A 13,623-nucleotide genomic window follows, 5' to 3' on the forward strand; every position below is an offset into this window, starting at 1 on the left:
CATGGTCAACTCACATGTATTTACAAACACACAACATCTGTCTGCCCATCAATACTAATTTAGTGAATGGTATCTCAACTGACCGCCATTGAAAGTCCATAAGGTGTTAGGTGTAAGGTGTAAGGTGTCGTATACCTCGTCTGTGCTCTTGTTTACCAAACACAACAAACATAGTCACTTTCTTAGATTACATTTATTGCACTCCACGCTTCGATAATGACGATTGGAAAAAGAGGTGCATACGTTTCGAGAACGATTACATCATACCATGAGTTATTACCAGCTACATATACCTGTTATTCTACATGCAATTTCATTCTTAGACGCTAAGCGTCGCCACCAACCGATGCTATTCGAGCGAACAGTACTTAAATATTTTCGAAAAAGTGACGTACCAAAATTTTGCCATCCAACCGCAAACGTAACCGATCAAGGTGAAATGACCTGTATGTAACACAGCTGAAACTGTAACTTCTTCGCGTTACCATCAAACCTTTTTATTTCCATTCAATTATTTGGTTCTTTTTATCACATTCGGGAAGTATAAAAGATAAGCAGAAATAACAAAGATTGGTTTTAAGTGTTAATATTAAGGTGACTCTTTATTAATCTACCGATCAAGTGAAGCGCCTGGAACGTTCTGTTCGGTTTAAGCCTTTGTCGCAATAAATAATAAGTAAGAATCTTCAGTAGAATAAGAATAATTATCAAGGCGACGAAATCCACCCAGAAGACCACGTGCTCCATTTCTGAAATTAAAAGTTGTTAGACCCAGGCCCAGAATAGAACTTGTTCGAATAAATATTTATGCGTTTCTTGAACTAGAGTTGAGAGTTTCTAATGCATAGATCGATAAACTTTATATCTGATATTTTCGTTCAGAGATGATAAATTATTTTTTTTGGAAAGCCTTACGCATTGTTAGCAAAATTTGCCGGGGTGCCCTAAACTCGCAAAATATTTCCGACGGCGGACAGTATAAGTTCTCTCTGTTGAAGCCATACAAGGCAGTTATGAGCCCTTCCAAACCGTATCGAATGTAGCTCAAATACATTATCAGTTTACGATAAATGGGCAAAGTTTGCGTTTCACCCAAACCTTGTACCGCTAACAACATCAATGGAACACTGATTGCGGGCCCCACAAACGTGCCGTTCTGAAAAATCAATTAAATCTGTATAATTTTATCGACTTTAAAAAGGAGCATGTATCATGTATAAGTAAAATACGTTTCTTTAATTAAATCGCCTCTAATCGAACCAGCCAAGTTACTATCAATTCTTTCTATCAACACATTGATTACTATACTTTCATCAATTTTCAACGAGCAAAGGAAACGTACCACGATGTTCAAGGTGCTGGCTATAGCCAGTGCCATACTTTCCGCAATAAACATGCACATAAAACAAACACTAAAGAACATTGTACATCTAAAGAGTTCCATAGGCTGTCCCGTGATTACATAGACCATCGACAGGTAGATCGACGACACTAACACCTACGAATTAGACAAACGTTAATGAGGAGTGCCAGCGACATAAATATGAAAAGAAAATAGCTTGTCGCCCGACCTGTACGGGTATGTTGATTAAGGTGAAAGCACAATAATAGGGACTCAAGTTGTACCACATGTTGAAATATTCTCGTTTAACCAGTTGCACTTCCGAGGGAACTGTAATTTCACGATTAGTTGAGCAGAAAATTATATTCGACCACGTCAGGGGGGGGAATAATAACAATAATAGGCGAACCGGACATCCAGAAAACGAATACGGCGGTCCACGCAAGTGTTCGATTTAATTTTATTAGCATTTACACGACGTTCTCTTTCGAAATGTATTCGCACGTAATTACAATAGAGTTCTTATCATTTAAAATAGTGTGTACGAGAGAAACAATACTCGATTCTACTCTGTTCGACAGGGAAGAAGTCGAGATTCGTTCGACATTACGTAACTTTGACGGAGGATAAGAGGCCTCGTAATCTGTTGAATGTTTATCGATTCATTAATGCAATTTATAATTTTAAGCCCGAGGGTTCCACGTGTTTTCTCGCGTAATTATTGTTCTCTTACACTGTAATAATACTGGAAGCATAGGCACGTAGAGGAAAAGTATCAAACAGGCGAAGCAAAAGCCAAAATTGAACAGCGTCTTCGATCCGTCGTTGCCGACGTTCAAAAACAAACCGCCGATGATGAAGCCGAGGAACACGTGTAGACCTATTTTCAGATACATATAATTCTGTGAAACAACAAGTATTCGTTAAGTCATCTCGCGGGACGATTGCTCGTTTTAATATTTCGCGCAGTAGCGGATTAACTCTCAACAGAGCCTTGGACGATGGTACATTTCGTAGCCCCCCCGTCTCGAAAATTTGAAAACAACAATTACTTATAATTAGACTGCGAATCTTTATGGAAATTCATTAATGAAACGGAAGCTTCACAGAGGGCTGTCTCAACCCCTAAATATAATAATTCGTATCTTACTTTAAGTATTTCTTATATTTTTGCATATTAAATGCATTCATGTAGTTTTTTGAGGATTAACATCCGCAGTCTACTTATAATTAATTAACTATAAACTCTAGTATACGTTGCCTTGTCTTAACAAGATTTTGTATATCCGCCTAGTTGTTCCATATGTGGCAATCACGCTATTAACGATGCATGTGGTGTAACAAATTCCTAGTCTCTAGACATCCCCTTGACGAGTTTCATCACCGCGAATAATTCTTATTGTTAGTATTCACGTGTAACAAACATCTTCGACGCGTTTAAAATCTCTGTACTGTCTTACACGCTCAGAGAAACAGTTTTGTTTCGTCCTCGAGATACATAGTTGTCGAATGTTTTATAAAAACTGTGTTCATTTTTTAAATAATCAGTGGTAGTTCGTCTACCTTGTCTCTGTTGCGTAATCCACCACTGATCGCTCAAACCTATTCTTCGTACCTTGTTTCTGTACAGCTGCAACATCATCCTTCTCGATAAAATGAGAAATTGATCCGACCAGGAGATCTTAGGCATCTCTTTCGCCAGCTGAAACTCGTGTCTCTTCGATCGACAAATAGGAACGATCGGCAATTCGGTGTTCACCGCGTTTATCATCCGATTGGTCCATTCGGAACCGTATTCGCCCGCCGACACTTCGATCACTGAAATTAAAAAGATGATGCTATTAGCAGGCGAAAAAGGGCATTGAAAAAATAATTTCACTCACCGAAATCAGCGGGATTGTAATGTTTCGGGCACTCGATGCCAACTTGTCTAAGAAAAGGCACCAGATTGTTCACCGTGCCCCTGTAAACGCATTGCCCACCGGCTACCACATACGTGTGATCGAATTTCGCGAAAATGCTCGCGCTGGGCGTGTGAAGGGAGCAGATCACGGTCCTCCCCAGCTGCGTCAAACTTTTCAGAAGGTCGATGCACTGGGCTGCCGATATTTCGTCCAGTCCTCTGCAATTATTTGCAAAATGCCAAGATGTCGTCTCTCAGGTCTTTCAAACGAAATTTAAGATACTCGATCGAGTTTTCACCGTCGATTAAGATACTCACGTGGTCGGTTCGTCCAGAAATATCACAGCAGGATTGTTCACCAGCTCCAGGGCGATCGACAGCCTCTTCTTCTCGCCACCCGACAGCCGTTCGGTGACCGTGTCCTTTGCCCGTTTCAGTCGCAAGATTTCGAGGACTTCTTCTATCTGAAACGTAGATCGAAACACCGATCGAGACAAGTTGCGTCTCTTTTTTTTTTCCTGTCCAGCGTTAATATTGCTATTACGAAGCGTTACCGGAGATATTATATAATTGATAAAAGACGATCTCGACGCGTTACGAGGCTCCATCGAGGCCGTGTACCGTTTTTCGTCTAAACGAAATTTCTATATAAATTTGTGCTTTGACATTTCTCTTATCCCGCTTTAAATTCGACATTTTCTTTTTTTTCTTTGGCGAGCACGGTTTCGTGGGAGTTTGGAAATCATCGAAACGTAGAAAAGGGATTCTTGGAACACGTTTCCCTCCCATTACGATCGCCAGGCGTCCCGTGGCGCGCTTCGGGAATACAAATAAAGGCACGCGATGCAATTTGAGTATTCATGTCCTTCCGAGAACATGCTTCAGCGATGCGCATCGCAACCGCGTTTTCTAATCGAGCGATTTCGTTCGAACGTTTTTCAAACGCGCACGAAAACTTTCAAATTTTTTCTCGAAACGAACACACTAAAATTTGGAACTCTCGTGAAACTTTAAATGTATCCACCGTGTCTATTTTATGTATTAAAATCGAGGACATCTTCAGACATCGTTCGTTAACGATGGAGGTGGATAAATATTCGAGATCTACGGATCTTTGGACGCTCTCGGCGTCGTTACGTAGAATAACAATCAATATTATTCAAGACCTCCTCAAACGCTGACAAGCAGTCAAAGATCATTAAGAAGATTATGTTGAAAGGCTGTGGAAATGATTTTGGAATTTGATATATCCTTCTTCGTATTTGTGTGCTACTTTTGGGCGATGGAACTTTGAATTGAAATTACAGAACTCGAACAAGCGAATAACAAACATGGCGGCTATGAGTATCGAAAGTTCTATCGCTCTTATTGGAAATTTCATAGTACTAGATAGCAATGGGGGAAATAAATATGTGCTAACAGCAGCGATTTTCGTCTCCTTCGAAACGTTGCCGAGTTTTAGGTCCGCGGCGAACTGCAACGCCTCGAACACCGTGAGCCTAGGTTGAAGAAGGTCTTCTTGCATGATGTAGCACGACAATTTCTTCAAAAGTTTCGCCTCTCGTGCTTGTCCATTCACGGTCACGTGTCCAGAGACGCCTGTCGATCTGGAAAACGCCTGCATTGAGTTTCGAATGATAGGTGACTCGATTTGTGGGTGTTAAATTGCAACAGTGGATTTCCCCTTGCTGGTATCCACCATTGGGACTAAAATTTTGGATTCAACTTATAAATATACAGAGAGACATTTCTGTAACCCTTGTAAGATCGATAGAGTCGAAGGAAATCCAAAGTTGGGGTGTGTTGTTTGTCTATCTCGATGTGTTGATGGAAAAAGAATAAAAAAAGGCGCAGCGTACTATTGGCAAGAGTGTAATGACAGGCTGTGCCATTCCGTGCTATAGAATCTATCGTGCGAGAAGCACTTATTAATAATTACACAAAAACAACTGGGAAAAAAGTAAATATGAAACATGTTTCTCGGGACCGTTCTTAACAAATGTAAGTAATTTTAACGATAAAAAATCGAGTCGTTCCATTTTTTTTATCTTCCAAAGCAGCGAAAGAGAAATTTAACGGAGAAATTTTGAAGTAACAGTCAAAGTGTCTCTGTGTTACATATTTCCATTTCGTTTTAAGTCCTCCTTGCACATATTTTCTAATTAAGCTCGAGTCTAACTGATCGAGAGCAGCAATTATCCGACGCAGACCACGTTTCCTTTGCTCGTGGTACTTTCTTCTTGACGTAATTCGTCTCGCGTCGAAAACTTCTGATCGCATAACCGGAGAACCGACTATGTAAGTCTATCGATCGTCTCGATGTCTGGATTCGAGTTAACTCCCGGCTTAGGTGTAGTTTCTGTTTGCTTGCCTTGGGTCGCGAGGTCAGTGATCTTTGACTCTATTCGCTCTTGCTTTAGGGGAAAAAGTGATGCGACTGTTTACTCGCCTGCGATGGCAGCCATGGATCGATGAACAATAATTTTAAAAGCCGGGAAAAAATTATTTCAACGCGATAGAAACTTTCAAAGCGACTAAGTAGACTATCTGTTTCAATTTGCGATCTTTTTAATGCTCCGGATAGTTCAATAATAATTAACTCTTTGGTGACGTAATCGATGATACGTAACAGGGCAGAGAAAAACTGCATTATTTCATTGCAATTATTTTTCTCGAAGAGTGAATTTTTATTGATACACTCTTCGACTCGACTATCTAACACAAACTCCATAGAAAAATGCAATCTTCGCACGTTTTGGTTTTGCAAGTAAAGATTAAGAAAAGTGCAAAAGCCAGAAGATAACGATGTATAAATCATACAGTAAACCATTGGAAACAACAACCTAGAGGAACTCTAACTAACAAAATATTGACAACTACGATAAAAATAACATAATTAAAAAATTCCATGTCCTTTTACCTGTATCCTGCGAGGATGTTCAACAAGGTGGATTTTCCAGCGCCGGACGGGCCCAAAATAGCGGTCAGTTCTCCAGCTTTGAATTGGCCGGAAACCCCGCTTATAATAACCTTCGAACCTGCAACACGAGATTGTCCCGCAAATATTGCCAAATTTCACCCTAATTTCTTAACATCAAACAAAAGTATCGCAACATTTTGGACGATTTAGACCCCATCAGTATTTTCGAAGAGAAATCCGTGCACCGTGAACTCAAAAGATTCCAAAGGAAGTACGACGCGCTCGTTTCATCACGTGTATATAATATGCAAATATTATACGGGCCATCGAATAATTTTCCCGCCTCTTTTACATGGTAATCGTATCGTTAACATAGCTAAATATTTAGCACCTTTCTTTCGCGTACTAGACCGAAATAGGCCACGGAAATTTTATTCGATTAATAAACAATTTGGCTTCTAATAATCGTGGAGCCAGAAAAATAGCTACGATAATAGAACGCGTGTGATCACGTGTTATAGAAGTTTTAAGTGTTTGCTATAATAACTTTTAGGAAGCTATGGTATACGATGATTAATAAACCCATCTTGAACTCTTTCAATCGTGTTGACGTATTAATTTACCCGGGAATATTAAAAGGCGTTATTAAATGCTAAAGCCTTTTTTGCGTAGGAGTAATGACTGGTGATAAAACGGAATGACCCGATCGAATTGTTAACATCTCCGATATGTAGCAAGAAAGAAAATTTATTATTGCGTTATAAATCACGAAAGATCCTATTCTCGACGATCTCGAGGACTCGTGAGTAATCGATGACATTTTTAACGCCATCAACCTGTTGATTCATCGTCGAACACGTGCGGGCAGCGAATAAATAAAAGAGGAAAAATAAACAGCACAGAGTGATTTACCAGGATGAATTCAAGTTTTCCTCGTGTCAAATCAATTTCATGAAACGCTTGACAAATCGCTAACTAGACCAAATCCGTGAAATTTTTTTAACGCGTTGTTTTCAAATCATTAGAAACAGCTTGATCCAACGTTGAATTATCCATGGAAAATTCATAAATACTATTTATAAGCAATGGATTTCTGTTCCTCGACATCTCGACTTGGAAATTTATTTTTCATACGTTGTAATTAGACGCGTTACGTCACAAGCTTTTTGTCACTTTCATTATTCTCGTATTTATGCATTCTTCGAGACGAATGGATGTTATAATTTTAAGTGCACATTATTGCTCGTGTCTGCCTGTCATTTTGCACGACAGTGGCTCAGAATCCTCCTGGATTTTAATTAACCACGTGGGAACAACAAATATTTTTTAATCGTCTTCGCGTAAAAAATGGTTGAGACCAGTCCTTGAGCCGCCTCGTATATTAATTTTTCCCGAAAAAAAAAAATTAGCGTCGATGTCTTACGAGTAAAGTATTAATTAACAAAACGATTGTCATATCCCTTAGGCGATGATATTTCGCATAAATTTAAATTTGCAAATCTTGTTTTCATCGATATTTGCATTTCTCATCTCCGATGAAATTCTCAGACTCGAGCGAATTGATAATATTTACTACGATAAATGTGTATAGTAGTATTTCATTTTAGAACAAATTGCAGTATGTGTTTTGTAGAGCAAAAGAAACGTGTTTCATGTAAAAAAACGATCGAAAACAGCGTTCGTTAGGGTCGGAAGAATGAAAGTAGAATGGAACTGCAATGCGTATCGTTAATTACGATTCATAAAAAGCGTGAAGCGTGGATCGCAATAATCTATGCAATTTATGCAACCGGTGTCGTTTCAATCATGAAAAAATATATAGAATTTCTATAAATAACAGTTGATATTACAACATGGTCTTTTAGAATTTGTTGGAATACTATATTTAGTATAGTGTCATCCTTTTTATAACATATTACGTTTAGCAAAGTGGAACACTGCGACACAATTCCATTCGCGCGTGCAGCCATGCATCTTGTAATCGAGTTCGCTATTGGAATTCCGTGATTAGTTCCATTACATAATGTCCTTCGTTAAATGCAAATAAGGGTACAGACAAATAAACTGAATAGCGTTTAAAAACTTTCAAGGAAGTACCTTGCTTTCCAATCACCATTACTTTGTCGATTTTTCAAATTCCAATGTGGCGTTTCAAGACCATACAACCAGGAAGTTTCATTGAAGATAGTATTATGTTACAAACTATCCTGTTTTGAAATACATCGTGCAACTTCTTTGTTTCGATCAGAGTTAGAATTTAAGAACGCTCGTTCGTTTCTTCCCCAAGATGGCGGCCTGGAATTCCGTTCTGTCTTGGGCCCCATAAAGCCATAACGCGCCACTGGCTTGTCACTTTAATTGCCACTATGATGAGCGGTACAAGTATGAAACATTCGCTCGAATGTCTTCTAGTTATCCGCGAGGAGAAAGGTTGAAGGCACCGCAGAAGCATAGAAAGCAAAACGCCAAGAAATTGTAATGCGTCTCGAAATGATTAGGGAGTTTCTACTTTGTCAGGTCACAACAATCGAATTCTTCTTTTTTATCTTGAAGTACATTTGAGAATGTATAAATTGAATTCCATTGAAAACTTCGTAAGAATGGATATCATTGATAAAATTATTTTGCAAGGCATCGAAGTGAAAACTTTCCTTAAGGTCGAGTATGATATAAAGTTCCCATCCTTCTTGTTTTATTACTAGTTTACGGTATAGCTGGAACTGGACTTTTACGAGATTTCGCAGAAGCCTCCCACGAATCGTTGCCACCCGTAATTGTTTCCTGCGAAGATGGCGAACGAAACGCCTCGCGGTCTAGGAAAACAGTTAACCACGGATCACGTGGAAGTGGTTCGCGTTTTCGTGGTTTAAGACTTTCCCTTTTAACCTCTAATTTCATCCCGGGGATGCAGCTGTTTTATATTCGAACGATAACGAGCGCGTTTGGCTCGGCGGATCACGGCTGGTTTTGTCTTAATTTACAATGCGCCGACACGACTCTCTTCCGAACCGTATCCGAATACGTTCTCCGGGTTGAGCAACCGGCCCAGGAGCTGAATCGAAAGCAGAAACAATTGTTTTCGTGATTTTTCGTCAAACCGTCCACCATAAATCTCCGCGACGACGCAAAATGAAAATTCCAAAATTTCATTCCATAATATTATTGAAAATGTTCAACCAAACTATTAAACTTCTTAATTGATTCTGATATAACAGTAATTTTTTACGAGAGACTCCCAGAACCGATGAAACGTTCGAAAATTTAAATATTGAAATTTAGAAAATAAAGACAACATATTTTCTACTGCATCGTAATACGCAATCAGCGTCCACATTTTTTATTTCATCCAGTTTGCAAATTGTTGCGTTACTTACATAGACGAGAATATGGTAGGCGACATAAAACAATAATAAAAATCTGCAAGTTAGTATCAATCAATTGACTTTAACGTACAATAACTTCATGCAATTTTGCATAAAATTATTTCTAATATAAAACATGTATTACCAGTATTCGGAAATCGATCGATCGTTTATGTATTCTCTGCAATTTAATTGTGTTTAATTTTTAAAAATTACGAAATGGGTCGAAGGTACCTAAAGTGGCCTAGCAAAAGCAAAATGGCGGTTCATCGAGATATAATTCATAGTTTACTATTAATCTACTTAATGTACCTTTTCTGCCGTAAGGTATCGTGTACGTCAGGTCGTTGAATTCGATGTCGATCGGTTCCATTTTCTTCAGATGGGACATAGACAACGTCGTGTAATGCGTGGGCGTGATTTTCGAACAATCGTGGACTCCATCGTTGCCCCCTTCCGCGTTGAACTCCGATTTCAACGGCATGGCTGATCTCTGCTTCCAAGAATTTATTTACGACCGTGAATGATGGGTCTGGCTGGACCCATTACCCGGGATGATTTTTTTCGACCAGTTTACAGCACTGAAAACCCCCAAGAAAATTACCAACGGAGATTAGGGGCAATTTTCTAAAACCGTCGAATTACTGCGACGACCAATCGAACGGACATAAACATTCACCGGAGAAAATAAAATTTGAGAGGATTTGGTACACAGGATATTTTATAATACGTGTAAGCACGTGTTCTACTCCGTGTTCATTCCCAGTTGCAGCCATTTTTGTACTACGATAAATATTAATCACTAGGATTGTTGATTTTACTAAAATTCTTGTATACAATGTTCGATAACGCTTCACTTTCCTAATGAGAGATTAACAGGTCAATCTTGTGTCAATGTCTTGAGTAAGCAATCGCGTGAGTTGCAAGAAAAAGTTCCACTAGGCGTTGCATGTGATATTGCAAATGAGTAATCTGACCTAGAGAATTTTTAACGAACAATTGGGGAAATTATTGAAATCTTATAAAACTTCTGTACTGCCCAATTAAATCTATTCTGAAATATTCCACCGATGTACTATCCCAGTGTTTACTGTGGGGATGATTTCTTTAAACACAAACACAACAAATATTTAAGAGATATAACAAACTAACCCCTATTGTTTGCAACCGTGTGTACATATATGTTAATCACACCGCTCAGCTCCTACCGACATATTTTATTAACACTAGATTGCCCAAGGAAGTCATTTTGACTGCTTTTTAATTTCAATTAGAAAAACAATTATGTATATAATGACACAATTTCTTAGAATTTTGTGACTTTTTGTAGAACATATGAATGCGTTTATTAATAATTGTAGTTACCTCCTCCCTCCTTCATTTCCGGTATATGTGTTATGCCTATATTGGTCAAAAGCAGTCATTTTGATTATGAGTATACTAAGTTTCAATCTTTCTAGTGTTAACAACACAAGGATGGTGGACAATCTTGAGTGTCAGCCACAGTGTAAAAAAATTTACTTACTACGCTCTGATATGTACACTTAATTTTAACTGATCTTTTTATCGGAAAAAAAAAAGAAAATTGAACCGTTCGATCGAATGGAAACCGCGAATAAATCGATGTACGTTGCTTTTATTCGTTATTTATCGTATAGAATGTTGCTCATTTTTTATTGCTAGCTACCGACGATACCGTGAATCATAGGAGCGATCGAAAAGCTCAGCGCACGACAGATCGCGGTGGAAGACTGAGGTTGAAGTAACTTTGTCGAGCTCCCTATTCTCAACGACTTTGTACACTGACGCGCGCACAATTGCGTTGGCCGTTTACGAGTGTTTTACGCCAGCAACACGATACACATGATACACACGATGATAGCTAGCGGCATAACAGAGTCATCGCTAGTCATCGTATGTAGCTGCGTGCTTTCCTGTACGACGTCGACGCGATATTGTTGTCTGAAATTGCAAAGAAAACTTCAACGTGCACGAACTTTCCAATTGGTTAGGAAGGGTGTCGTTTTCCAGCAGGTTAACACTGGTCTAATTACCACATATTTCGATCGAAGACAAATTCAGTTTTTAACGTGGAACGTGGAGGATTCTTTGAAGAAAGAACAATTAGATAGAAAAAAATTTGTGTGGAAGGAAAGATCCAGCACCGAGTTCGAAGAATCATTAACAGATGGTGAAAGACGCCGATGGGAACGCCATAGTGTGGGAATATAGCTTTTGTCGAAGAGACAATGAGTTGCAGAGTAATTTGTTAGAAAGTGCAGTTGAACCGAGGATGGGTTCGTATTATTTTCTGGACAACGATACAAAACATACTGCAAGAAACACTGACGGGTATCGTATAATGTCCTCCAACAGCTGGTTAGCCATCATTTGTCATCGTATAAAAAAATTGGAAAGAAAGTTGAGGGAAAATGATAGAAAGAAAGAGTAAAGAAAGGGGAAAAGACATTTAAGACGATCGATGTCTTCCCATCGCTTGACGCAATGCAGAATCGTGTAGTCATAAAGTCGTTCAACTTATTACACAACACAGAAAATAACACTATATCCAGCGACATCGATTATTTCGATTCGAAGTCGTTTTCTAAAAGAATTCTGTCAATTTCTACCGACATTCACTAAACCCTGACATTCTAGGTTAGAACACTTAAAAGTAGAATCAATACGGGCCAAACGCAAACAAATAAAACTGCACAATGCACCAGAACTAAATACCGCGGTGTTTTAATTATTTTCATCCGGATAAAAGTGTCACCCATCTCTGGAATGCATTTTCCCGCGTAATTGGATCCGTTAGAGGATCACGCATCGTTGAAATCGATTCGGGATAAACGAGCACGGGAATCGAGACGGTCTCATCGATTGGTCGCGTTGCACCGACTTCCGTCCAAAACGACAACGATAAAGTATCGCGATAACCTATATTCCACCATGCACGCTCGTCTCCGGCGCAGTTATTATCGTTACCACGATGAAATTGCTGGTCGATCCGTACCATGAGAGTTTTAATCTGCCTTATCCAACACGGCCATCGCGACGGAAACCATCGATCGAACGGGATGCATCGTAGCGCTCGGTGTTTACGTTTCTTCGAACGGAGACTCGTGCAGTCGTAAGAATTGTTTCTATTTTTAAATCACGCACGTGCTGTACCATTTACCGGAAAACTCACGCACACACATCGAACACACGCGTCATCGATAGTACCCTATGCATGAACGTCGATAATGACAGTTGTGTCGTAAATACAATACCGCGCGACGATCTGTCATTAAATTTGGAAAATGGCGAGGCGTGAAAACGTCGACCGAACCTAGACTCGCGCTCGACGAGCCACAGAAGCGGACTGACTAGTACGATTTTCCATTGCCCTAACGTGCCAACTATATTTACGTCTGTGCATGGTGCACTGCTTCTCGTTAAATCTGCACGCATGCTCGGATCCCCCAAATCGCGCGGGAAGGGATGGTTCTCTTAGTCGATTTCTTTTATCGGCGAATTATTAGTATTATGCACCAGTGGTTTCAAACATTTCTACCAAGGCTTAAAAAAAAATAAATTGCCACAGCCAAGATACTTGCCAGGCTCGAACAGGTATAAGTTGAATTTGTAAACAACTCGACAGCCTTGGTGCATCGTTAATTATACTCTAACGTCCACCTCTACCTTTACTGGCATTATTTTAGAATTGTAAGGAATTAACCTGAACAATAAATGTTGAAAGTGTTGCTTAATTTATACACAATGATTTTAAAATTGTAGGATTTGATAATGGTAACTTGTTTCCTAGGATTTTTTTCTTTCGTTCTTTATTTATAGATGATTACGTCGTTGCAAGTGAATTTCGAACAACACAAAGCAGTATATCGGATTCTATTAGATTGTTTAGTCTTCCGATTCTTTTTCGTCGAGTTATATTCGTGTGTGGGTATAAAGGTTATCTACTACGAACTATGACTGTGGAATATCGAACAGAAAACAATATAGCCGATAAGATGCAATTATACTTTGTTCGGTTAACCACAATTCAATTTAGATAGTTTATTCCTATGTTTCGTAAACCTTCTCTATTTTG

General features: G+C 39.1%; 1 protein-coding gene across 4 annotated transcripts; it reads right to left on the bottom strand.

Moving 5' to 3' along the window:
• Positions 1-342: 342 nt before the first annotated feature.
• On the bottom strand, positions 343-12,879 carry LOC122404526 (ATP-binding cassette sub-family G member 1-like). 4 transcript variants are annotated; one of them, XM_043408686.1, is made up of 13 exons: positions 11,053-11,292; positions 10,893-10,928; positions 9,840-10,108; positions 6,166-6,283; positions 4,666-4,852; positions 3,564-3,709; positions 3,226-3,464; positions 2,958-3,160; positions 2,076-2,244; positions 1,572-1,672; positions 1,343-1,498; positions 916-1,156; positions 343-749 (listed from the first exon to the last, which is right to left on the bottom strand). In XM_043408686.1, the coding sequence occupies exons 3-13, from the start codon at positions 10,009-10,011 to the stop codon at positions 577-579; spliced, it is 1,905 nt and encodes a 634-aa protein (XP_043264621.1). In that variant the 5' UTR covers positions 10,012-10,108; positions 10,893-10,928; positions 11,053-11,292; the 3' UTR covers positions 343-576. The 4 variants fall into 4 exon arrangements, with proteins under 4 accessions (XP_043264621.1, XP_043264713.1, XP_043264801.1 ...); XM_043408778.1 differs by lacking the exons at positions 10,893-10,928; positions 11,053-11,292 and adding an exon at positions 12,544-12,879; XM_043408866.1 differs by lacking the exon at positions 10,893-10,928 and having other exon boundaries at positions 11,224-11,340.
• Positions 12,880-13,623: the final 744 nt, after the last annotated feature.

The sequence above is a fragment of the Colletes gigas genome, unplaced genomic scaffold (assembly GCF_013123115.1).
Source record: "Colletes gigas isolate AHSC1104 unplaced genomic scaffold, ASM1312311v1 Colletes_gigas_Sc00001, whole genome shotgun sequence".
NCBI lineage: Eukaryota > Metazoa > Arthropoda > Insecta > Hymenoptera > Colletidae > Colletes > Colletes gigas.

What these genes read in the sequence shown, in the direction of transcription:
- LOC122404526 (XM_043408778.1), bottom strand. Translation starts at nt 10,011, where the DNA reads ATGCCGTTGAAATCGGAGTTCAACGCGGAAGGGGGCAACGATGGAGTC. An exon ending in TTACAATCCCGCTGATTTCG is followed by an intron (nt 3,161 to 3,225) that starts GTGAGTGAAATT and finishes TTTTAATTTCAG; the next exon opens with TGATCGAAGTGTCGGCGGGC. An exon ending in GCAAATTTTGCTAACAATGC is followed by an intron (nt 750 to 915) that starts GTAAGGCTTTCC and finishes TTTTAATTTCAG; the next exon opens with AAATGGAGCACGTGGTCTTC.